Source organism: Podarcis gaigeae (assembly GCF_964106915.1).
Source record: "Podarcis gaigeae genome assembly, chromosome: 16".
Classification (NCBI taxonomy): domain Eukaryota; kingdom Metazoa; phylum Chordata; class Lepidosauria; order Squamata; family Lacertidae; genus Podarcis; species Podarcis gaigeae.
In genome coordinates, this window is record NC_139693.1 from 23,319,577 (window position 1) to 23,342,870 (window position 23,294).

Below are 23,294 nucleotides of genomic sequence, written 5' to 3' on the forward strand. Positions count from 1 at the left end.
AGAAACCAGTTCCCTTCGCCTCGCTGCCCTGAGCCTCTGCAGTTCAGGAGAGGCTGAAGGGTTACTGGGCCCAGGGGGAGACTCACCTGTAGGCACTGAGTCCTCAACCACCTCTGGAGCCAGAGTGGATTCACCTGGTGCCTGCTCCTGAGGATCCGGCACAGGTGCAGGCGCTTCAGAATCAAGGCCCTGCCCCAGTTCAGCCGGCCCTGGAGGCGGGGACTCCTGTGCAGGCTGGGATTCCTCCGGTTCAGCCTCTGAATTGGATTCCCAGGCCATCACACCTTTATGGGGAAGGAGTTCCACAACTTAGGGGCTGCCACAAAGAAGGCCCTCTCCTAGGCCACCTGTCAACAGATATCTGAGGGTAGAGGGACTACTAAGAGGATCCCCCCACGGCCAGGGAAGGGGTCTTTCAGGTGTTTGGGGCCTGAGTGACTTGGGGCTTTAAACACCATAGTGATTACCTTGAATTGGTTCCGGAAATGAACTGGCAACCAATACAGCTGTTTTAAAACAGGGGTTAGATGAGTTCTCCAAAACTAATTAAAAACACCTTGGGTAGCAGAGCTGGGAAATACCTCTGGCTGAGACTGAAGTGTTTCTGTGAGTCAGATCAGCCAATGCCGGTCTCAATGAATCACTGGCTTGACTCAGCCTAAAGCAGCTTCATGTGTTACTGTGCTACAGTACATGTGAAAGGTTTTTAGGGAGTGCTGTAGCTCAGTAGTAAAAGCGCGTGTTTGCAGGATGAAGGTCATAAGAACTTAAGAAGAGCTTGCTGGATCATGGCAATGGCCAATCTATTGCAGCATCCTGTTCTCAACAGGGGCCAACCAGATGCACATGAGAAACCAGCAATGAGGACTCGGGTACAAGAGCTCTCTCCTATCCTACATTTCCAGCAACTGGTATTCAGAATGCTAGATGCCATTCCATGGTGGTAGTGGTATTGATTTATGGCCGACCCTTCATCCTGAAGTCTCAGGGTGGTTCAGGTCAAAGGTCCATCTAGTTCAGCATCCTGTTTTCACAGATGCCCCAAAGGGAAGCTCAAATGCAGGGCCAGCAGTGCTCTTGGGATTTCCAGTAACTAGTATTCAAGGGCATTTACTGACTCTGGCAGTAGAGGTGGAATATAGCCATTATGGGTAGTAGTCATTGACAGCCTCATCCTCCATGAATTTGTCTGATCCCATCCAAGTTGGTAACCATCCCTGTGTTCCTGTGGAAACAAGTTCCGCAGTTTAACTATGTGCTTCATGAAGAAGGAATTTCTTTTATTTGTCTCGACTCTTCCGACATTCAGCTTCCTTGGGTGTCCAGGAGTTCTGGTGTTATGAGGGAGGGAGAAAAACTTCTTATCTATTTTCTCCACATCTTGCATGACTGCAGGCTTAATTTTGCACTCTGCTCATCTATCTATCATCTATCTATCTATCTATCTATCTATCTATCTATCTATCTATCTATCTATCTATCTATCTATCTATCATCTATATCTATCTATCTATCTATCTATCTATCTATCTATCTATCTATCTATCTATCTATCATCTATCTATCTATCTATCAATCATCTATCTATATCTGTCATCTATCTATCTATCTATCTATCTATCTATCTATCTATCTATCATCTATCTATCTCTATCTATCTCTATCTATCTATCATCTATCATCTATCTATCATCTATCTATCATCTATCTATCTATCTATCTATCTATCTATCTATCTATCTATCTATCTATCATCTATATCTATCATCTATCATCTATCTATCATCTATCTATCTATCATCTATCTATCTATCTATCTATCTATCTATCTATCTATCTATCTATCTATCTATCTATCCAATCTATCATCTATCTATCTATCATCTATCTATATCTATCATCTATCTATCTATCTATCTATCTATCTATCTATCTATCTATCATCTATCTATCATCTATCTATCTATCTATCTATCTATCTATCTATCTATCTATCTATCATCTATCTATCATCATCATCTATCTATCATCTATCTATCTATCATCTATATCTATCTATCATCTATCTATCTATCATCTATCTATCTATCTATCTATCTATCTATCTATCATCTATCATCTATCTATCTATCTATCTATCTATCTATCTATCTATCTAATCTATCTATCTATCTATCATCTATATCTAATCTATCATCATCTATCTATCATCTATCTATCTAATCTATCATCTATCTATCATCTCTTATCTGTCATCTTTTTTAAAAAATATTTTTTTATTGATTTTTACGCATAATTTCCAACATATAGCCTGTTTTCTTATCTTATACAACATTTTGGACTTACATCAACTACATCTGATGTTTTGAATTGTTTTAAACTCTTTCCACTGCTAATTTTAACATTCCCTTTTTTGTGGATATAATTTTATTAAGTTTTCTGTTTTACAATTTAAAATACTCATTTTACATCCTTAAAATATCAGTGACTTCTTTTCTTTTCATGGTTCATTTTACATACCATAAATCCATGCATATTTTACAAAAACTATACTATTCAGTATTCCATTATTGCATCCATCAAAACTTGTTTACACTGTTGAATTTATCTTAATGCTGCTAGCATTTTCAGCTGTACACAATTATTTCCCATATATTCAATAAACGTTTTCCAGTCTTCTTTACATGTATATTCTTCTTGTTCTCTTATTCTATAAGTTAAGTCTGTGAGTTGTGCATATTCTGTCAACTTAAGTTACCATTCTTCTTCAGTTAGGACCTTGCTTGTTTTCCATTTTTGGGCTAACAAAACATAGGCCACAGTAGTAGCATAAATACACAACTTTCTTTGATATCTGAGAATTTCAGTCTGAATTATCCCCAACAGAAAGGACTCTGGTTTTGGGGGGAAAGTACTTTTAAAGCGATGACAAACCTAGACAGCATCTTAAAAAGCAGAGACATCACCTTGACAACAAAGGTCCATATAGTTAAAGCTATGGTTTTCCCAATAGTGATGTATAGAAGTGAGAGCTGGACCATAAAGAAGGCTGATCACCGAAGGATTGATGCTTTTGAATTATGGTGCTGGAGGAGACTCTTGAGAGTCCAATGGACTGCAAGAAGATCAAACCTATCCATTCTGAAGGAAATCAGCCCTGAGTGCTCACTGGAAGGACAGATCCTGAAGCTGAGGCCCCAATACTTGGTCACCTCATGAGAAGAGAAGACTCCCTGGAAAAGACCCTGATGTTGGGAAAGATGGAGGGCACAAGGAGAAGGGGACAACAGAGGACAAGATGGTTGGACAGTGTTCTCGAAGCTACTAACATGAGTTTGACCAAAGTGCGGGAGATAGTGGAAGACAGGAATGCCTGGCGTGCTTTGGTCCATGGGGTCACAAAGAGTCGGACACAACTAAATGACTAAACAACAACAACACCTTTTAATTTTAACATTTCCTGTAAACTGCTTAGAGGTTACATTACAATCAAGTGGGATATAAATTCTGTTAACTAACTAACTAAAACTAACTAACTAACTAACTAACTAACCTTGGGGCTAATGGGCATTGGAATCTCTCTCTGATCTAGATTCCAGATGTCTCCACCACCTGTGGTTTGGATCCTGTTCACCCTGGTAATTCAATGGAACTAATAAGGGAGGAATAATGAATCCCAAGAGAGCCTCTGCTGCCAGGAATTCCCTTGGTATGTACAGAAACTTTAGAGACAGTCAGACAGAGCAAATTTGGCGGCCCTTACTGTGTGTGTGTGTGGGGGGGGAACCACCCTGTTTTATATCAAATGCAGCAGTTCTTAAACTGGGATTGCACTGCAAATGTAGAAGCCAGAAACTTCTTCCCTGTAGGCTCATAGAGTAACACAAGCCATTAAGTTCCTCTGAACTGATCTTAAGCGGACCCCAAATTGTCCAGGTCTCAATCAGCCCGCACAGCAGGAAAAGCAAAGTGAAATCCATGCATAAGATAGGGCTTGCAGGAGGAGGGAGGGCTGGCTCCCTGCGCTTTTGTATACAGTGGTACCTCTGGTTACGTACTTAATTCGTTCCAGAGGTCCGTTCTTAACCTGAAACTGTTTTTAACCTGAAGCACCACTTTAGCTAATGGGGCCTCCCACTGCCGCCGCACAATTTCTGTTCCCATCCTGAAGCAAAGTTCTTAACCCAAGGTACTATTTCTGGGTTAGTGGAATCTGTAACCTGAAGCATATGTAACCTGAAGCGTATGTAACCCGAGGTACCACTGTATAACCCCAGTTTTTAGATACAGTTTTTAGAAGGCTGTAGAGGGGGTGATGTTGGTTTTAACGGGTGGGAAGGCAAGACACAGATTTCATCGAGGCCCCATCAGCTTGCTAACCAATGACTGGTGCATTTGGCAAAAGGAAAGGGAACACAGGAAACTGCCTCATGCCGAGTCACTCCTTGGTCCACCTAGCTCAGTATTGCCAGCACTGACTGGCAGCAGCTGCCCAGGGTTTCAGGTGGGACGTCTTTCTCAGCTTAACCTGGAGATGTCAGTGATTGAACTTGGAACCTTCTGCACGCAAAGCAGAGGCTCTATGGCTGAGTTATGACTCTTTTCCTAAACATAAATTAAGGTTCTAGTCCTCATGGTTCTTCTTTTTTTAAAGGACTGAATTAAATAGGAATGTAGGAAGTTGGCATAGACTGAGTCAGGACATTGTTCTGGCAGCAGCTCTCCAGGGTTGCTATTATTGTTGCTGATGTTAATTGTATTTTTATACTCTTTTGTATCATAAGATCTCAGGGTGGTTTGCAGAATAAAATTAAAACAAGTAATTAATTAGAGTTTCAGGCAGGGTTGATGTCAGGAAACTCTCCAAGCCTTACCTGGAGATGTCAAGAGTAGCACCTGGGACCTTCTAAAAGCAAGGCAGGTGCTCTAACCACTGAGCTATGGCTCTCTCCCCCAGTGCCTCTTTAGTGAGGTTGGCACTCTCTTCCCATTGCTATCATTCCTAGTGGAGATGCCAGACACATCCTCACCCCCCATTTATGGCAGCTGCCTCCTCTTTGGGCCTAGAACCGAAGGCACCGGGGTGCACCAGCTGAGCTCTGATTCACAGCAGCCGGTGGAGAAGCTTTGACAGCCCACTCAATAAATAGAGCCCTCTAAACATAATAAGAAAAAGCAGAGGAGAAAAGATTGCATTTATGGGAAGATATTTTCTCCTCCTCTCCCCTCCAGCTACAAACATTTTGCTATGCTGAGGGCATTTTCTTCCATTCTGCAAACGCCGCCGGAGGCGTCTCCAGTGAAGATCAGTTGAAGCTCCCTCTGCCCTCTGGGTCTCCAGAAATCTCTTCCCTCCTTTGTTTCTTCTTTGCAGCCCAAAGCTTCTATTTGGTTATTTTGCATCAAAAAAAGCAGCTACATTGCAGTCCATAAGTTTACTCCTGGTGTAATTGCACAATTCCCTCGGGCACCACCACAGAGATTGCTACAATTTTTTTTTTTGCCTCTTGTGGCCACAATAAAATCCTTTTATCCACTGAGGCTGACTTTTCAGCTGTTTAAACCTCTTTTAAAGAAGATGGACCTTGCCACAGTTGCATGTATCCTAGTCACATGCAGGCTAGACTGCCGCAGTGCAATCTCCGTGGGGCTGTCCTTGAAGATGACTCACATGCTGCAGCTCAATTGCTTGTGAGGATCAAGCAATGGGCGCTTCTAAATAACACCAATTCTGGACAACTGACAGGTACAGTGGTACCTTGGAAGTCAAACGGAATCCGTTCCAGAAGTCCGTTTGACTTCCAAAATGTTCAGAAACCAAGGCGCGTCTTCCGATTGGCTGCAGAAAGCTCCTGGAGCCAACTGGAAGTCGTGGAACCCATGTCGGAAGTTTGGGATCCAAAGAACGTTTGCAAACTGGAACACCCACTTCCGGGTTTGCGGCGTTCGGGAGCCAAAACGTTCAACTCGCAAGGCATTTGGGATCCAAGATATGACTGTATAGTGCTTTCATGTTCTCACCTTTCTGCCCCACTCTTTGACATTCGGGACAGCTAAAAGAAAGGATTTCTTCATCCAATGCATAGTTAAACTATGGAACTCACTGCCACAGGAGGCAGTGAGGACTACCCACTTGGATGGCTTTCAAAGAGGATTAAAGAAATTCATGGAAGGCTCTCAAGGGCTGCTAGCCACAATGACTTTGCTCTCCTTGCACAGTTGAGGCAGTAATGCTTCTAAATGCCAGTTTCTGGAAGCCACAGAAGGTGCAAGGTGATGTTGCTCCCAGGTCCTGCTAGTGAGTTTCCCTTTGGGGGCATCTGGTTGACCAGATGCTGGACTAGATGGGATATTGGCCTGATCTTGCAGGCTCTTCTTATTGTTCTTAGGCTCCAAATCCCTGGATGTCAGTTCCCGGAGGATTAATATACCGTATTTTTTGCTCTATAAGACGCACCAGACCATAAGACACACCTAGTTTTTGGAGGAGGAAAACAAGAGAAAAAAATATTCTGAATCTCAGAAGCCAGAACAGCAAGAGGGATCACTGTACAGTGAAAGCAGCAATCCCTCTTGCTGTTCTGGCTTCTGGGATAGCTGCGCAGCCTGCATTCGCTCCATAGGACGCACACACATTTCCCCTTACTTTTTAGGAGAGAAAAAGTGAGTCTTATAGAGCAAAAAATATGGTAGATATTACACAGTATGGGGGAACAAGATATTTTGGACCCATCAGCATGACCATTTATTTGGCTGGGGCTGATGGAGGTTGCCTCCCCAAACACCCGGAGGGTATGGGGCTGACAAACACTGGCCTAGTGCAATTTTTTTCTTTCTGAATCACAATCATTTCCACTGAGCATCTCAGCCCAGACCTACACATGTCCTTTCCTGCAAAGAGAACTAGAATTCCATCTCGATTACCAGCTGCGCTCGATTTCTATATACCTGGGCTGCGACGCATTGGACTTTGATCTACCCTTATCTCCTGCGGTGTCCAGAGCTGTAAATCACCCCAGGAGGACCAGGGAAATGCAAATTCATTTTCTTTACCCACCAGGCATGATGTGGATGTAGAGCAGTGAGGTTTCTCAGACAGGAATCCCTAGGCCCAAGTAGTATCACCCCCCAGAAGGTACGAACGTGGTGTGGGTCATGGAGAAGAGAAGGGGGGATTTATTTCCAAAAGACCTCTTCTAAATTCTCCTCGGTAAATTGGATGCAGGCTAAGGATCCGATTAAAAGGTAAAGGGGCCCTTGACCATGAGGTCCAGTTGTGACCGACTCTGGGGTTGCAGCGCTCATCTCGCTTTACTGGCCGAGGGAGCCGGCGTACAGCTTCCGGGTCATGTGGCCAGCATGACTAAGCTGCTTCTGGCAAACCAGAGCAGCACACGAAAACACCGTTTACCTTCCCGCTGGAGCGGTACCTATTTATCTACTTGCACTTTGACGTGCTTTTGAACTGCTAGGTTGGCAGGAGCAGGAACCGAGCAACAGGAGCTCACCCTGTCGTGGGGATTCAAACCGCTGACCTTCTGATTGGCAAGTCCTAGGCTCTGTGGTTTAACCCACAGCGCCACCCGCGTCCCTATTACCTGCAAGTAACCCCACTGAATTCAAATGGGACGTACTTCTGAGCAGACATGGTTAAGAATGCATTGTAGCCATGCTTGCACATTGGAACATAAGAAGGTGCCTTATGCTGAGTCAGATTGCTGGTTCACTTAGATTAGTATTGCCTACACTGACTGGCAGCAGCTGTCCAGGTAAGTGTCCTTCCTAGACCTACTTGGAGATGTCAGCTTGGGACTTTCTGCATGCAAAGCAGGTGCTCTACCACTGAGCTGTGGTCCTTTAGTGTGGTGTAGTGGTTAGAGGGGTGGACTTGTAATCTGGTGAACCAGGTTCGCTTCCCCGCTCCTCCACATGCAGCTGCTGGGTGACCTTGGGCCAGTCACACTTCTTTGAAATCTCTCAGCCCCACTCACCTCACTGAGTGTTTGTTGTGGGGGAGGAAGGGAAAGGAGAATGTTAGCCGCTTTGAGACTCCTTAAAGGGAGTGAAAGGCGGGATATCAAATCCAAACTTTTCTTCTTCTTCTTCTTCTTACATAAACCAAGAGGTCTTAAGTGAGGCCAATTGATTTCAGTGGGACTGCTCTGAGTGAGACTAATCTAAACCCAACCCTGTATTTTAATGTATTTCTTAAATTTATATACTGTCCGTCAGGAGTGCCAACTTGGCCCTGCAACTGTAGGTGCCCAGGGCTGTGGGTGCCATGCAGTGTGCATGGCCCTGGCACCAACATTTGAGGGTGCTCGGCCCCTTCATGGGGAATTTTGTGGGTGCTCAGGCACCCAGGGGATCAGGGAGTTGGCACCTCTTGCAGTTTTCAGCAACTGGTCTTCAAAAACATTATGGCCTCCGTCGGCAAATAAACAACATTTGGCATGTGCTCAAAACAACCTCCAAGGGAATAATTGTGATTTATTTGGAACCAGGGAACCAGGAAGAGGGGATGCCCTCACTCAATGAGGACACCTGGAGTGTATGTTATAACCAGCAATCTGTTTGGAAAAGGGCATAGTGCAGGGGTCAGCAAACTGAGGCCCGGGGGCCAGATCTGGCCCAATCGCCTTCTCAATCCGGCCCGCGGATGGTCTGGGAATCAGCGTGTTTTTACATGAGTAGAATGTGTGCTTTTATTTAAGATGCATCTCTGGGTTATTTGTGGGGCATAGGAATTCATTCATTTTCCCCCTCAAAATATAGTCCGGCCCCCCACAAGGTCTGAGGGACAGTGGACTGGCCCCCTGCTGAAAAAGTTTGCTGACCCATGGCATAGTGTTTGTAGGGGGTGGGGGAGAGCAAAGGCTCCAAAACTCACGCTGTCTGCAGCCAAGATGCTTAGAAAGCTGGGGCAATTCTAATCTGTTTTACTAGTTCAACTTTTGTATGTTTTAAGTAGAGACATCACCTTGCCAAGAAAGGTCCATATAGTTAAAGCTATGGTTTTCCCAGTAGTGATGTATGGAAGTGAGAGCTGGACCATAAAGAAGACTGATCGCCAAAGAATTGATGCTTTTGAATTATGGTGCTGGAGGTGACACCCATGGGATCCTAGTTGGCGTACTTCAACAGGACCCCCACGATTGGTGGATAACCCTCCATGCCGGGTAGTCGATAGGAGCCAATGCCTAAGGCCAATACCTTCCAATTCCTGTAATCAATAAAGTTGTGACCTTTTACACCCATTAACCTTAAATAATGTGTCCGTGTCTTCATTTCACATGGGGGGAGGGGACTTGCCATGCAAAAATGAATTGATGGTTGTTAGGAGTGGAAATAACAGTAGAACTCCCAGACTGAGAAGGCAAATTACCAGCTCTTGGGGGGGGGGATGGGTAGCAAAAACAATGGTCCAGCAAAAACAATGGTCCAGCTCTCACTTCCATACATCACTACTGGGAAAACCATAGCTTTAACTATATGGACCTTTCTTGGCAAGGTGATGTCTCTACTTAAAACATACAAAAGTTGAACTAGTAAAACAATGAGGAATGGTTGCTGCTTTCACCAGAGCCAGTTCCAAGGTGGGGCACACCTCACCAGCAAATCGCCTCCCATTGATCCCCTTCCTACATCATTGGACGCTCTCCTTTGTGGTGGCTCTCAGTGGACTCGCCTGGCTGCAGCAACATCAGCAAAGCTCTGATCAGCTCTGGTCCACAAGGAGCTGGCATTTCAACTTCAAACAATACCCCAGAGTGACACTATATTGGGTGCCCTGTGGATTGTAAAAATGGCAGCTCCCAGATTTACAATCCGACACCCTCAGACATCTCCAAGATTAAGATGGCATAGTCTGAACCAGATTTCAGATCTCAGCTTGTAAACAGACACCGCCGGCATTTTCTTGTGTTGAACGTCATGGGAAACTGTGGCTTGGCATAACCAGAACTGAAGAGCCGGATATGAACCACAGTGGGAGTGGGGTGAGAGCATGTTATGTCACCCTGGTGCTCACTAGCTGATGAAGCCAGGATTATTACAGCACAGAAATCTCTAGATTAAATAAATAAATCTCAGGTCGATCTGGGGAAGCCCTGAGTAATCACACATCTAGAATCTGCAAGCCCACAGGGCGGTGAGAGGTGGGATGTTAGCTGGAAGATGAAGTGCAAACACAGCTTGCAAAGAAAGGGTTAAGCACACTTCTTATCTGCTCAGAACTGCAGCCCCCAGCAGCTGCTTTTCATTTAAAAACGAACAATCACTGCCTCATTACACCTGTTTGTGGGTAACAAACAACTCCTACCTCAATGCCACACAGTGTGACTGTAATCAGAAGCCACAAAAATGGCTCTATGCACGCCAAAGGCACATTTTCTCCCCCTCTTCCCTCCCTCCCACCCACCTCCATTGCATTGGTAACATTGCGAACACAGCTTTGCTAATGTCAACAGCAGTTTCCCAGAGAGGTTCCAAAATGACCACAGCAAAATGCTGTCCAGCTAGGCTTTATTTTAGCAGTTTCATATTCTCAGGCATTTTGGGTTGAGTTCTCCAGTGCGAATATCCAAGGGCAAGATTTTTAAACGAGGCTGAGAAGCCTTCCTCCACCCCACCCTAACCCTGTCTCACACAGTGAAGAATTTGAAATGGTTGTCTCTTGTCCTGAACCTATGAAAACTCTCACCTTCTCCATCATTATAATGACAACGCGAAACACGAGAGTGACTGCCTTCAGAAACGTATCAGCAGTGATAAGCAACTGTAATCTGCTCTGCATTGCCACCAGCTCCTGTGTTCTCCAGGTTAAAGCCCCCTTGCCCGTATTATGTAAAAAGCACAATGATGCACTTTGATGGAAAGATAGTCTCGCCCCTGTGTTGCATAATCCATGTAGCTTCGGAAGAGCAAACCATCACTTTCCCAGGCCTGTCATATTGTACGAATCAATGGCACTGTTAGATCGCAATGAAGTCACAGCAGCCGACTGCAAGGCAACATCCCTGCCAGAAAGGTCTTGAGGAGTCAGCCCCAATTTGCTGAGATTTCACCCCAACACTTTGCATCATTCTGAAGCAACCTGAGCATCACACAGGGCGCCTCACCTAGGCAGTTACTGAGATGGCTAATTGTTTTTGTTATTTCTTTCCGAGCACTGAAGAAGTGGTGGAGAGATGCAGTGCAGGCAGGTCCCTGCTCTGTTGCAGAGAACTCCAAGGTACGTCTTCATGCCCTTCAACATTTTGCAGAAAATAATAATAATAATAATAATAATAATAATAATAATAATAATAATGGAAGCTCATGTGACGCCCCCAGACTCATCCTAAGGGATTCCTCCTCACCCCTCCATGGGGATGGAGATATCAGCCCATTTTAGGTTTCTCAGTGTTTCAATCATACATTCAGCTGTCACATTTCTGCAGCAATTCGCGATTTATTTCTTTATCGCAAAGTAATAATTTAAAAAATCCTCACGGAAAATCCATCAGCATTTTTGAATGAACGTCTTCTAATAAATACTTTTGTGTGTGCGTGCCGTTTTTGATTAATATACACTTTTTTTTTGCAAGCTACGTCCCCTGATCTAATGTATTTTTGTAGGTTACTTCCACAAATATATACATTTCCAAGCCTCCTCCCTAAGATATGTGTTTTTTTAATACACATCGGTTGGAGTACTGCACTGCAAAATTCGTAGGAAGGCAAATTTTGAAGGGTATTCTGCGCACCAGATCACGTACTGGTTTGAGAAGAAGTGCGATTAAGAAGCTTCTCGTTAAATCACAAACAAAATTGGGTTTCTCTTTGTTGCCTATTAAAACCCACCACCTGCCGTATTATTACAGATTGCTATGCTCCAAATACTGCTGTTTCTCCACATTCTCTGTTCCTTGATTCTACAATTGTCTTTCTCCCATTAATCCAAAAGACGAGCAGGTGTTCCTTTTTGCTGCTGCTGTTGAAGGTGCACAAGAAAAGCACGCCGGTCCTACACACTGCAGTGATGTTGACAGCTTGGAATCTATGCCACCAGCTCCAACCTGTCCACTGCATGGGACCTTAGTGCTCATGCATAGTGGTGGTGCATCTGCATGCATGTGCACTAAGGATGATGATGAATTCCATTCCATGCTGCTGAATTTCGAGAGACCTTGGAGGAGGAAAGACTGTAGCTTGGAGGCAGAGCACTGGATATGCATGCAGAAAGTCCCAGGAGCCCAAGCCTTAGTACCTCCAGGAAGACTCCACTGTGAAACCCTGGAGAACCACTGCTGGCAGACAATGATGTGCTAGGTGGGCCATTATCTGCTTCAGGTAGCTTCCAGTGCTCGTGTGTTCTAAGGAAAGTGCCCTGGCTCTGTGGTGGAGCACCTGCCTTGCATGCAGAAGGGCCCAGGTTCAATCCTCAGCACCTCTGGGAATGACTCTCTGACTGAAGCACTAGACAGCTGCTGCCAGCCAGTGCTCACCAACCAGGAGCACTTGGAAGATCTCTGGATGGTTTGCAGTTGATCATCAAGGGTTCCTGATTTGCCTGGTTAGGGCCACATTCATACTGTACATTTAAAGCACTATGATGCCACTTTAAACTGTCATAAAAGGTAAAGGTAAAGGACCCCTGACAGTTAAGTCCAGCCACGAACGACTCTGGGGTTGTGGCGCTCATCTTGCTTTACTGGCCGAGGGAGCCGGCGTTCGTCCACAGACATTTTTTCCGGGTCATGTGGCCAGCATGACTAAAGCGCTTCTGGCGAAACCAAAGCAGCACACGGAAATGCCGTTTACCTTCCCACCGGAGTGGTACCTATTTATCTACTTGCACTTTGACATGCTTTTGAACTGCTAGGTTGGCAGGAGCTGGGACCGAGCAACGGGAGCTCACTCCATCGCGGGGATTCAAACCGCTGACCTCAGGGTGCTGAAAGTTGTTAGAAGGACACTACGCCATTATGCTGTCCTAGAGCCACAATTCCTAGAATTCCCTGTGAAGAGGAATTGACTCTGGGAACTGTAGCTCTGGGAGGAGAACAGTATCAATAGGCACCCATGTTTCAGATGATCAAATACGAGTCAAAAGATGCTACAAGCTATGGAAAAACACAGTTTGGAGAAAAACCTTGAGGAAGGCACCGTGGAAAACCCATAGCCCAGTGGCAAAGCAGATCCCAGGTTCAATCCCTGCCATAGTAGGGCTGGGAGAGATTCCATGTCTGACACCCTGCAGAGCTGCTTCCAGTCAGTGCAGACCATATTGGACTACTGGACCAATGGTCTGATTCCTATTTAATTCAGTTATCTTTTTTAAAAACCATAAGGACTAGAATCTTAATTTATTTTTTTGAAGAAGGACAGTAGCTCAGCATAGAGCACCTGCCTTGCAGGCAGCCAGTCTCAGGTTCAATCCCCAATGGCATCTCCAGACAAAGCAGTAAATATTACCTGCCTGAAACCCTGGAGAGCTGCTGCTGGTCAGTGTCGACAATAATGAGTTAGATGGAGCAATGGCTCCACTCAATGTAAGGGAACTTTCTCTTCTCCTTTGTACAGGCATCTTCCAATGTTCCATCCTGCCTCCACTCCTTTAATAGTTGAGTACAAAGTGCATTTGAGCAATCATCATTGGCATGGCGAGCTACACCTGCTGAAATCCCCCTTTCCTTTACGCAACTATGAAAGGCGCAGGAGACCCATCTTCTTTTCTACCTGCTTCCTCCACTGCAAACTAGGTGATCAGTGGATGTATTGTGCTCTTGTGACACACAGAGAGAGGTGGTCTTGGGGATGCCCCTGCCGACCCATTTATGACTGCTGCATCAGAAGGAAGCCAGCGCAGATACCACCACGCCGTGTCCAAGGCTTGCCGTCTGTTCCACTGCATGTGTGAGGCAGTAATATCAGGCTCTGCAGTCGAAAGCCATCTCTGTGAAGAGCAGAATCAACAGCAGAGTGTGCAGATTTGACCCTTCCTTGAGGATGTCCCCAAATGCACCCCTCTACTCTCTCCCATATGGGGACGTGGGTGGTGCTGTGGGTTAAACCACAGAGCCTAGGGCTTGCCGATCAGAAGGTTGGCGGTTCGAATCCCCGTGATGGGGTGAGCTCCCGTTGCTCGGTCCCAGCTCCAGCCAACCTAGCAGTTCGAAAGCACATCAAAGTGGAAGTAGATAAATAGGTACCACTCCAGTGGGAAGGTAAACGGCGTTTCCGTGTGCTGCTCTGGTTCGCCAGAAGCAGCTTAGTCATGCTGGCCACATGACCCGGAAGCTGTTTGCTGGCTCCCTTGGCCAGTAAAGCGAGATGAGCGCCGCAACCCCAGAGTCGTCCGCGACTCAACCTAATGGTCAGGGGTCCCTTTACCTTTACCTTTACTCTCTCCCGTAGGGTGAGAGGTTCTCTTCCACCATCTAGAGTAAATTGTTGCATCTGAGGTCCCTGCTTGCAGGGAGAGCCTTGTAGTAGGGACAGGCAGTGGCGTAGCGTGGGTTGTCAGCACCTGGGGCAAGGCAAGTAATTTGTGCCCCCTAACCCGTGTATTTGCGCCCCCTAACCCTAACCCCCAGATGTTGCGCCCGGTGCGGCCGCCCCCCCTGCACCCCCCACGCTACGCCACTGGGGACAGGCTGTGGATTCAGGGGAAGGGCATCTTTTCTGCATGCAGAAAGTCCCAGGTTAATCCTAGGAATCTCCAAGCAGGGCTGGGAAAGGAAGACTTCCCTGATCTGAAACCCTGGAGAGCCACAACTAGTCAGGGTATACAATAGTGAGCTAGGCGGACCAATGGTCTGGCTCAGAGTAAGACACCCTCCTATGGCAGGGGACCTGCCTTTCATGCTGAAGGTCCCAGGTTCAAACCCTGGCATCTCTGGGTAGGGCTTGGAACGTCCCATCTGAAACCCCGGAGAGCTGCTGCAAGCCAGTGTAGACAATACCAAGCTAGATGAAGTAATGGTTTGACTCACTCTGATTTAGCTTCCTTTACAGGACATTCCTTCCATGCAAAAAGGTTCAGTCCCTGAAATTTCAGGGTATGGGTTTCTGCCTGAAACCCCAAAGAGCTGCTGCCAGTAAGTGTAGGCAATATTGGACTACATAGCCCAGCGGTCTGACTCAGTATAAGGCAGCTTCCTCTCTCTCTCTCTCTCTTTTACTAGCAATTATAGGCACATGCAGAGGAAAGCCGTGATGGCAAAGCGGACTTTCAGAGCAGGTTTCTGCACAGTGATATTATCCAGCACAGCAGCGATGTCCCAGCAGGCAGCTCTTGTCTGCCAAGGGGGCTTGCCTAGGAAGTGGTCCTCTCCTCTCTCTGGCTGCTAGTTTGGCACAACTGATGGGGAATAACTGGGGAATGGCAAGTATCTTTCCATGCATTGCCCAGCAGTGAGTAAAGGCAAACCATTGTTTCCGGATGACCCAGCCTCGGCTTGGATAGGAGCACCTTTTAAGATGTGTATGTGGGGTTTTAATTCTGTGTTTTATGTTATGAAACACCCTGTGAACTTTGGATGAAGGGTGACATATACATTTAATAATAATAATAATAGTTCTAGGAAGGAAAAAGCCACCCCTGCCCTTTCTAAACAGAGCTTTTAAGGATGCTGGAAGCACCAGAAAATCCAGCCCAGCTTTCACTAGGGGAGGCAAGAGGAACAGAAGAACATACAATGGGCTTGCTAGATCACACCAATGACCCATCTAGTCCAGCATCCTGATCTCACAGTGGCCAACCAGATGCTCCAATGGGAAGCTCATAAGCAGGACCGAAGCGCAAGAGCATTCTTCCTACCTGCAGTTTCCAGCAACTGGTATTCAGGAGCATGGGGGTCTCCCATGGTGGAGGCAAAACATAGGCATCATAGCTAGTAGCTATCCATAGCATTCTTCTGTATGAAAGAGCTGGTGGTTGAGGATGATTTGAATAAGGCTGCTGGTTCAGCCTCCCTAGCTAAAAGGGTCAATGGCCTGAGACCCCAGGGAGCAACTGCCAGTCAGAGTAAGCAGCAGGGGTTAAGTGAACAGGCAAGCTAAAAGAGGTTCAGAAACCGCCCTCAGTGTAGCCTCCAAAAACAGCTTTAAAGGAAGGACTGAAACCCCCAAGAACCACTGTCAGTCTGTGCAGACAGTATTGAGCTAAACAGACCAATGACCTGACTTATCCTTAAGGTTAGCTCCTGAGCATGAGAGGCATCATAGGGGAAGGGCAGTAGCTCAGTGGTAGAGCAGCTTGTTTTGCATTCAGAAGGTCCCAGGAGGGCTGGAAAGGACTCTTCTCTGAAACCCCGGAGAGCTGCTTCCAGCCAGTGTAGGGAATACTGAGCTAGATGGACCCAATGGTTTGACCTGACATCCTTTGCATGCAAAGCCGGTGCTCTGCCACAGAGCTACTGCCCTCCACTATACTGAGTCAGGTCATCGGTCCACCTAGCTCAGTATTTCCAACACGGACTGGCAGCTGCTCTCCTGGGTTTCAGATGGGCAACATTCTCAGTCCTGCACGGAGAGGCCGGGGATGGAACCCGGGACCTTCTGCTCTCAAAGCATTTGAACTACAGCCCCTCCCACAGAGATAAGACTAGCAGGGCAAGATCCTTAAGGACCTTGTTACTTTTCGGATAGGGACTTGTTGATCCGTGCTCAGTCACACACAGCATCAGCCGCCCCCTTGCCCCCCCCCCCGGCACACACTCAAGAGCTCTGACCACTCGCCCCCTTCCCCCCGCTTTCCCTGCCCCACTGCCAATCTCCATTAAGCCTCTCCTAAAAAAGAAAAATAATAATAACAAAACCCTGCCACTCTCTGATGACTTTGGCAAATCGATAGATTGACTGAGGCAAGGAAGGGAAGGCGGCGGAGATGGGGGGGGGGGGGGCTGGTTGCGACTGAGTGTGGAGGGGGGGGGGTGCTTGAGAGGCTTCTTCTCCGCTTCGCCTTCAACCCAAACAGATTGGATTCTTCAAGAGAGGCGAGCGGAATTTCAATCCGGGGAAGCGCAGTGAACGGCCGGGAGCTCTTGGAGTGGGGGGGGGGGAGCTGTGGAAAGGAAGTGATGGGGGGTTTGAGAGATTCCCTCTTCAAAGCCTCAGCTCACGGGTGCAGCAGGCACAGACCCCCCCCCCTACATACATACATGCATACATTCTTCTGCATTGGGGCCACCGCCGTCAGGCTTGGTGATGCCCAAGGTAGACCGGGTGGTGGTGGGGCACCCCACCTGCATTAGGGCATCCACAGCCCCAGGTGCATCTAGGAGGGGAAGGAGGGTTGCTGGCGTGCGTGCTTCCCAAGTTACAACTCCAGGATGAAGCCAGGAGTGGGTGCCTTACTGGCGAGAGAGACGCATGGAGGAGTCCGTCTCCTTCGTGGACGCCTGGAGCAAACCCACCATGCACACCTCCGCTACCTGTTCCACCACCACGCACGGACTGCAGAAAATCTCTCTCCCCACAGAGAGAGAGAGCGAGATGATGGGTGCAAAAGCGAGGGAGAGGAAGAGAAAGGGGGCGCGGACGGAAGTTTTCTCCCCACCTGCGACACCCCCCATCGGATCCCAGCCACCTGTATCTGGTCCTTCCACCACCCCACTTCCTTCACCTTTCCCTCAACAAACCAGACCCCGATTTACGGGGTGGGGGAGCTTCCTTGTCCTGAGGCTGCTGGTGTTTCCGCCTCACTTCCCGGACCTGATCCGGACTTGGCCAGGCTTGCACCCCCTTCCTGACCCCTCTCTTTCCTCGCCCTCCTGCCCTTTGTCCTCCCAAGTGACATCTACAGTATACGCGCAAGCACACACAATCTCTGACACGCGAGCACACAATAGCCAGCCAGCCATCTCCTTCTGGCTGATGCGTATTTCGGGGTTTACCCCCAGTTCCTCGACTGCTGGAATCCCCCAAAAAACAAACAAACCCCAAACGGGTCCCATCCTGCCCTCTCCTCTCTACCTGCAACACAGACCCAAGTCAACACCGAAGGATACCCCGGGTCTGAGATGCCACCATCTCTACCTTGGTTGTTTTTCACCGCTGCGGACCATTTCTCTCATCCCAGAGAGAGAGAAGAAAGCAACCCGGGTTTTTTTTTGGGGGGGGGCAGGGGGGGGTTCAACGCTTGTTCCCAAAACAGACTCACCTTCCAGTTCATCTTCAGGTATGTCAACAGGATGCTGCTCCGTTGCAAGGATATTGGGGATGGTATAAATGCCCCGGTACATTAACGCCGCGGTGACTGGGTGGAAAGGCATGGTGGCAGCCGCTCTCAGAAAGCCAAACTTTAATCCCAAATGTCATAGGAAGCGACCTGGCCGGACACACAGCAGCGCAGGAAAGGGAGGCAGGGCTCGCACCTGCCACGGGGCTACCTGTGGTCTTCCCGGAGCCAAAGAGAGAAGCCCCCTCCTTGTCCCCAACCACAGCAGAAACCGCAACTCTTTTAATATTTTTTTTTAAAGTGGTTGTTATGTTAGTCACAACAGATCCTTGGCGCGGCAGATCCCGACGACTCCGGCTGAAATCGGAGCCTCGCCACCCCGGCCTCGAAGAGATTTAGGGCCACGGTGGAAAGGGCTCTCTCTCCCTCTCCAAAAACCGCCTCCGATGCTGCTTCTGCACAGGTGAACAGCACAGCGAGACTTTCTCCTGTTGTCCGCATCCAAATAACCAGGTGGCAAAATTCCGGGGGCGAAAGGATTCCTCTCCCTCCCACCCCCCTCGCCACCCGCCGCAGCCAATTCCTAAACCCCCAGCTTCGAAACCGGGGAGGAAGAGGAAGAATCAGTTATTCTCCATTCACCAGCAACTCTCTTGTCCCTTTGCTGCTGGCTCTGAGCGTGTCACAACGCAAGGCTGCAATCCTTCCTCGCTGGAGCCTGAAAAAAAAATACTCAGCTGCAGAAGACCTCGTGGAGCTAGATGCTGCACAGCATGGCTCTAGGCCAGCTCCCTGAGGTTGCACATGGGGAGGGGGTGGGAGAAGAGGAGGGGGAGAGGGTGCCACCCCAGTGGCAAGTTTTCCCTCGGTAGGAGTTGAGTGGCAGACTCTTTCTATTTTTAAAAAATATTTAATCTCCCTTTCTCTTGCAGTCTTTGCCTCTTCAATCGGTGTAGCTGTGTGGCTTTTCCCCCTCTTGCTTGCTCCCTCGGTCTCCCCCTCTCATGCGCACACACACACCCAGCACACGTACAATGCACACATGACTCCCCCCACTACCAACCAAATGAACATCTGAGTGGCGGAACATCTAAATCAATAGGAGGAAAAGATCAGCAACATGCAGGAGAGAGAGAGCGGGTGGTGGGAGCAGGTGAGAAACATTCACCTCCTTTCTCAGATTCCACCCACCCCTCATCTCACACACGCCACACTTCAGCACTGCACATTTGGCTGCCCTTGGGGAGCACACTGCACCCACATCCAGAAGGCAGAAAGCTTCCCCCTGCCCAGTAACAACACCCCGGAACAGAGGGTGCTGCCTTATATACCAAGCTCAGTACTGTCGACACTGACTGGCAGTGACACAGTTCTCATTCCCAGCCCTACTGGGATATTGGACCTCGGACCCTGCGCACACAAGGCAGATGCTCTGCTGCTCAGCTACTGCCTCCCACAACCAGTGTGGGTTTTGTGTGTCCTCTCAGCCCTGGAACACACAGGCTGTTGGCTTAAGAACACCTGGAGCCTGGCCAAGCAGTAGGTATAAATGAAAAGAACCCTTCGTTCCTTCTGGGTGCTGTTTGGGCCTCTCAAACCATCCTTTATGTGGGTGGGAAAGGAAGACAATAGACACACAGGGCAGTGGAGAACCAGTTTATTGAGCACTCCTGATTTGTTTGCGAGGAGGTCAGGCAATGTTACACCAAGCAAATGTTACTCTGCGGTTTCCAGTGCATTTCCCAGTCACTTACCTTACTGCAAAAATGTCTGGTCTTTTAAGGAGGCACGTTTGTTGCACAAGAGCTCTAAATCATCTTTGATTGGGCAAACTCGTACATGATTGTAGATCCCACCTGGAAATTTTAAAATGGCAACAGCCAGGAAGTGCCGGTACATCCCTACACACACACATGCACACACATACACAGTTGCCTCATAGTGAGCCAGGCCTGGGGTCCATCTAGCTCTGTATTGCGTACACTAAGTGGCAGCAGCTCTCCAGGGTTTCTAACAGGAGGCCCCAATGCAGTTGCTGGGGGCTGGATCTAGGGCCTTCTCCTTGCAAGGCAGCCACACACCTTGTATGCAGACAGCCACACTCAGTTTGGTCTTGCTGTTCTCTTTCGTATCTTTTGTAGTACATGTTCAAAGGCCTCCCACTTTGCTGGCCAAGCATTTCATCTATTTTAAAATCCCCTGCATCTCCTAAAGAAAAGGAGCCATCGTTTGGTTGCAGAGGGGGAGCCCAAAATGGTAGGGAGGGATGGGAATGGATTAAGAAGAGAGAAAGAACAGAAGCAATGCTTTAAAAAAACCCAAAGAACACCATCTCCATTGTGCTCATTTGTCCAGAATTCAGACTGCAGCACAAGGGCCTTTGTTGGTTGGGCCCCCTGGTCTGTAGAGCACTTAACACCCAGGACCCAGTGCATGCAAAGTGGGCACAGGCACCAGCCTTGTTGGCCCTAACCTAAAATGTCTCCAGCTGGGATGAGAAAGGCCTCCCATCTCTTCTAGACCACAACGATGGACACCCCAAGGCAGCATCTCTGGATCCTGCTGTTGTTTTTATCCACTCATTGCATTTAGATCCCACTTTCCCTTCCAGGAGCTGAAGGCATTGCACATGGTTCTTCTCCCCCTCCTGTCTCCATTTTCTCTGCCCAACAAGGTAGGCTAGGTCAAGAGATGATGTTGGGTTGAAATAAACGACAGATGAGTGACAAGTGTCATATGGGAGGCATCTCTCGAGCATGTCTCGGGGAGTCCCTTTTATTGAATATTACAGCATTGCCACATATGGGCGTGTTGCTGATTGGTTAACACAAATACAATGCAAAGGTTGCATATAAGCATTAATCATCAATAGATTAAAGGCTGGGAAAGGGAACACAGAATTGGACAGGCATGAAAACCTCCTTATTAAACTATTACTAGTGATTGATATAGCAAGACTCAAACTATTACTAGTGATTGATATAGCAAGGCTTAAAAGAAGATAACTACCGCATTCCGTAGATGTGGTCAACCATGCATTAAGAACAGGTCAGGGTACAATGTTTCATGAACTCAATGTGAACTGAACATTCTAGGGTGAGGAAGGAATGCTTCAGCTTAGAACGGTTTGCCAGAGTCATGTGCAGAAGCAAAACTTCCCATCAAGATGACGGCTGTGTGGCTGGAGGTCACCCATGTGGCTGAACGGGGATTTGAGAAGCTGGGTCTCCTGGCTCCTAGCCTGACACTCTAACTGGTATTCCATACTGTATGATTTTGAACATAGTTGTTGAAATAGCAATGCATTTGAAAGTTTTGCCACTTGGGGCACAGAACAAAGGAACACAGAAACAAAGGGAGCTGCCTTATACTGAGACATTGGTTTACCTAGTTATCTACACTGATTAGTAGTGGTACTACAGTATTTCAGACAGGGGTCTCTCCCAGCCCTGCCAGGAAATGCATGGGATTTAACCTGGGACCTTCTGCAAGCAAAGCAGATGCTCCATCACTGAGATATGATTGTTGTTTGTTGGTATTCATCTGTCTCAAGAGACAGTGGAGAGTACCTCCGGGGGTGAAGTCAAACTGCTGCGTTAGCAGCACCTAAGTGACCTCCCTGGACAGTGTGTGTGGAGGTCCTGAGCTGCCCAGAAAATGGTGCTATCTGCCTTGCATAAGAAGAGCCTGTTGGATCAGGCCAATGGCCCGTCTAGTCCAGCAACCTGGTCTCACAGTGGCCAAGCAGATGCCCTGTGGGAAACCCTTAAGCAGGACCTGAGCACAAGAGCAATTCTCCCCTCCTGTGGTTCCCAGCAGCTGGTACTCTGAAGCATCATTGCCACTGATGGTGGAGGCAGAGAATAGCCATTGTGGCGAGTACCCATCAGTAGCTTCCATGAATTTGTCCAATCCTCTGTTAAAGCTATTTCCATGTACTGAAGCTGACCAGACCAGCAGATGAATGATCTTGCTTCACCACTGGTAATGGGACAGCAATTGTCACAGCACCTGAGGAAAGAAGACTAACACAAGGCAGGCCACCTGGCACTCCCATTCTGTCCTACAGGATGCTGCTGCCACTCCCCTCCCAGCTTCTTTGGTTGCCTGAGGCTGCTGTCTCACTTTGTTTAATGGTAGGGCTGGTCCTGGAGGTGAGGAAACTTATAGAACTTTCAGAGACATGTGGTGCGATTTAGGGCTAGAGAGGTACAAGGTCACCCATACACCGTCCATTCACAGCACATTTAAAGTGTATGGCTTCCTCCAATAATCCTGAGAACCACAGCACATCCCTTGCAGAGCTCCAATGCCTAACACCCTTTACAAACTACAGTTCCCAGGATTCTTTGAGGGGAAGCTGCAGGCTTTAAAGATGAGCTGTGGATGTGGCTTTAGGACAATGTCTTTGCCTTTTTATAGATGAAAACGGGGGGCACCCATTGTATGATGACTGCTCAAGGTCACCTTCTCTCTCTCACTCTCTCTTTTACACACACACACACACACACACACACACACACACATTGTTGGAGAAGACTTTACTCCAGCTTCTGCAAAATCCAGGAGTGTGTTTGTGCTTTTGATTAATGGCACACTTGAAAACTGTAATTGCCTTACAACAGACGACCAGCAGTTCAAAATATACATTAGCAGGCACTATGAATGAATTGGCAGGCAGAGTTTAAATGCAGGGACTTTAAACAAATGTTGGAAGATTCAGGATAAAATAAAGTCCTTCTTCATGCAGCTATGGAACTTGCTCCCATAGGAAACAGTGCTGGCCATCAACCTGGATGAATTTAAAAGAGAATAGGACAAATTTATGCAGAGGAAGGTTCCATAAATGGGTACTAGCTATGATGGCCATACTTCGCCTCCGAGACAGTGATGCTTCAGAGTTGCTGCAAACCACAGGAGGGGAAAAGGCTCTTGTGCTTGGATCCTGTTTGCTGGCTTCGCACGGGCATCTGGTTGGCCACTGTGAGACCAGGAGGCTGGACTAGATGGGCCATTGGCCTGATCCACTAGGCATTTCTTACGTTCTTATGGACTTACATCCACACACATACATCAATGTTGTGATACGTTTGCTCCCTGAGGTTTAACTCCGGTTGAACGTACATGC

The 23,294-nt window shown here is 47.6% G+C and overlaps 1 protein-coding gene across 2 annotated transcripts in view; it reads right to left on the reverse strand.

The window, feature by feature from the left end:
• Window positions 1-19,154, reverse strand: part of CABP7 (calcium binding protein 7) — a 51,659-nt gene extending 32,505 nt beyond the window's left edge. Inside the window, exon 1 of one of the 2 annotated variants that reach the window (XM_083717703.1) lies at window positions 18,149-19,154. In XM_083717703.1, the coding sequence (XP_083573829.1) occupies window positions 18,149-18,260 (112 nt within the window). In that variant the 5' untranslated portion in view covers window positions 18,261-19,154. The remainder of the gene's footprint in view (window positions 1-18,148) is intronic. The other variant, XM_083717704.1, reaches the window with a different exon arrangement.
• Between the last annotated feature and the right edge of the window lie 4,140 nt (window positions 19,155-23,294).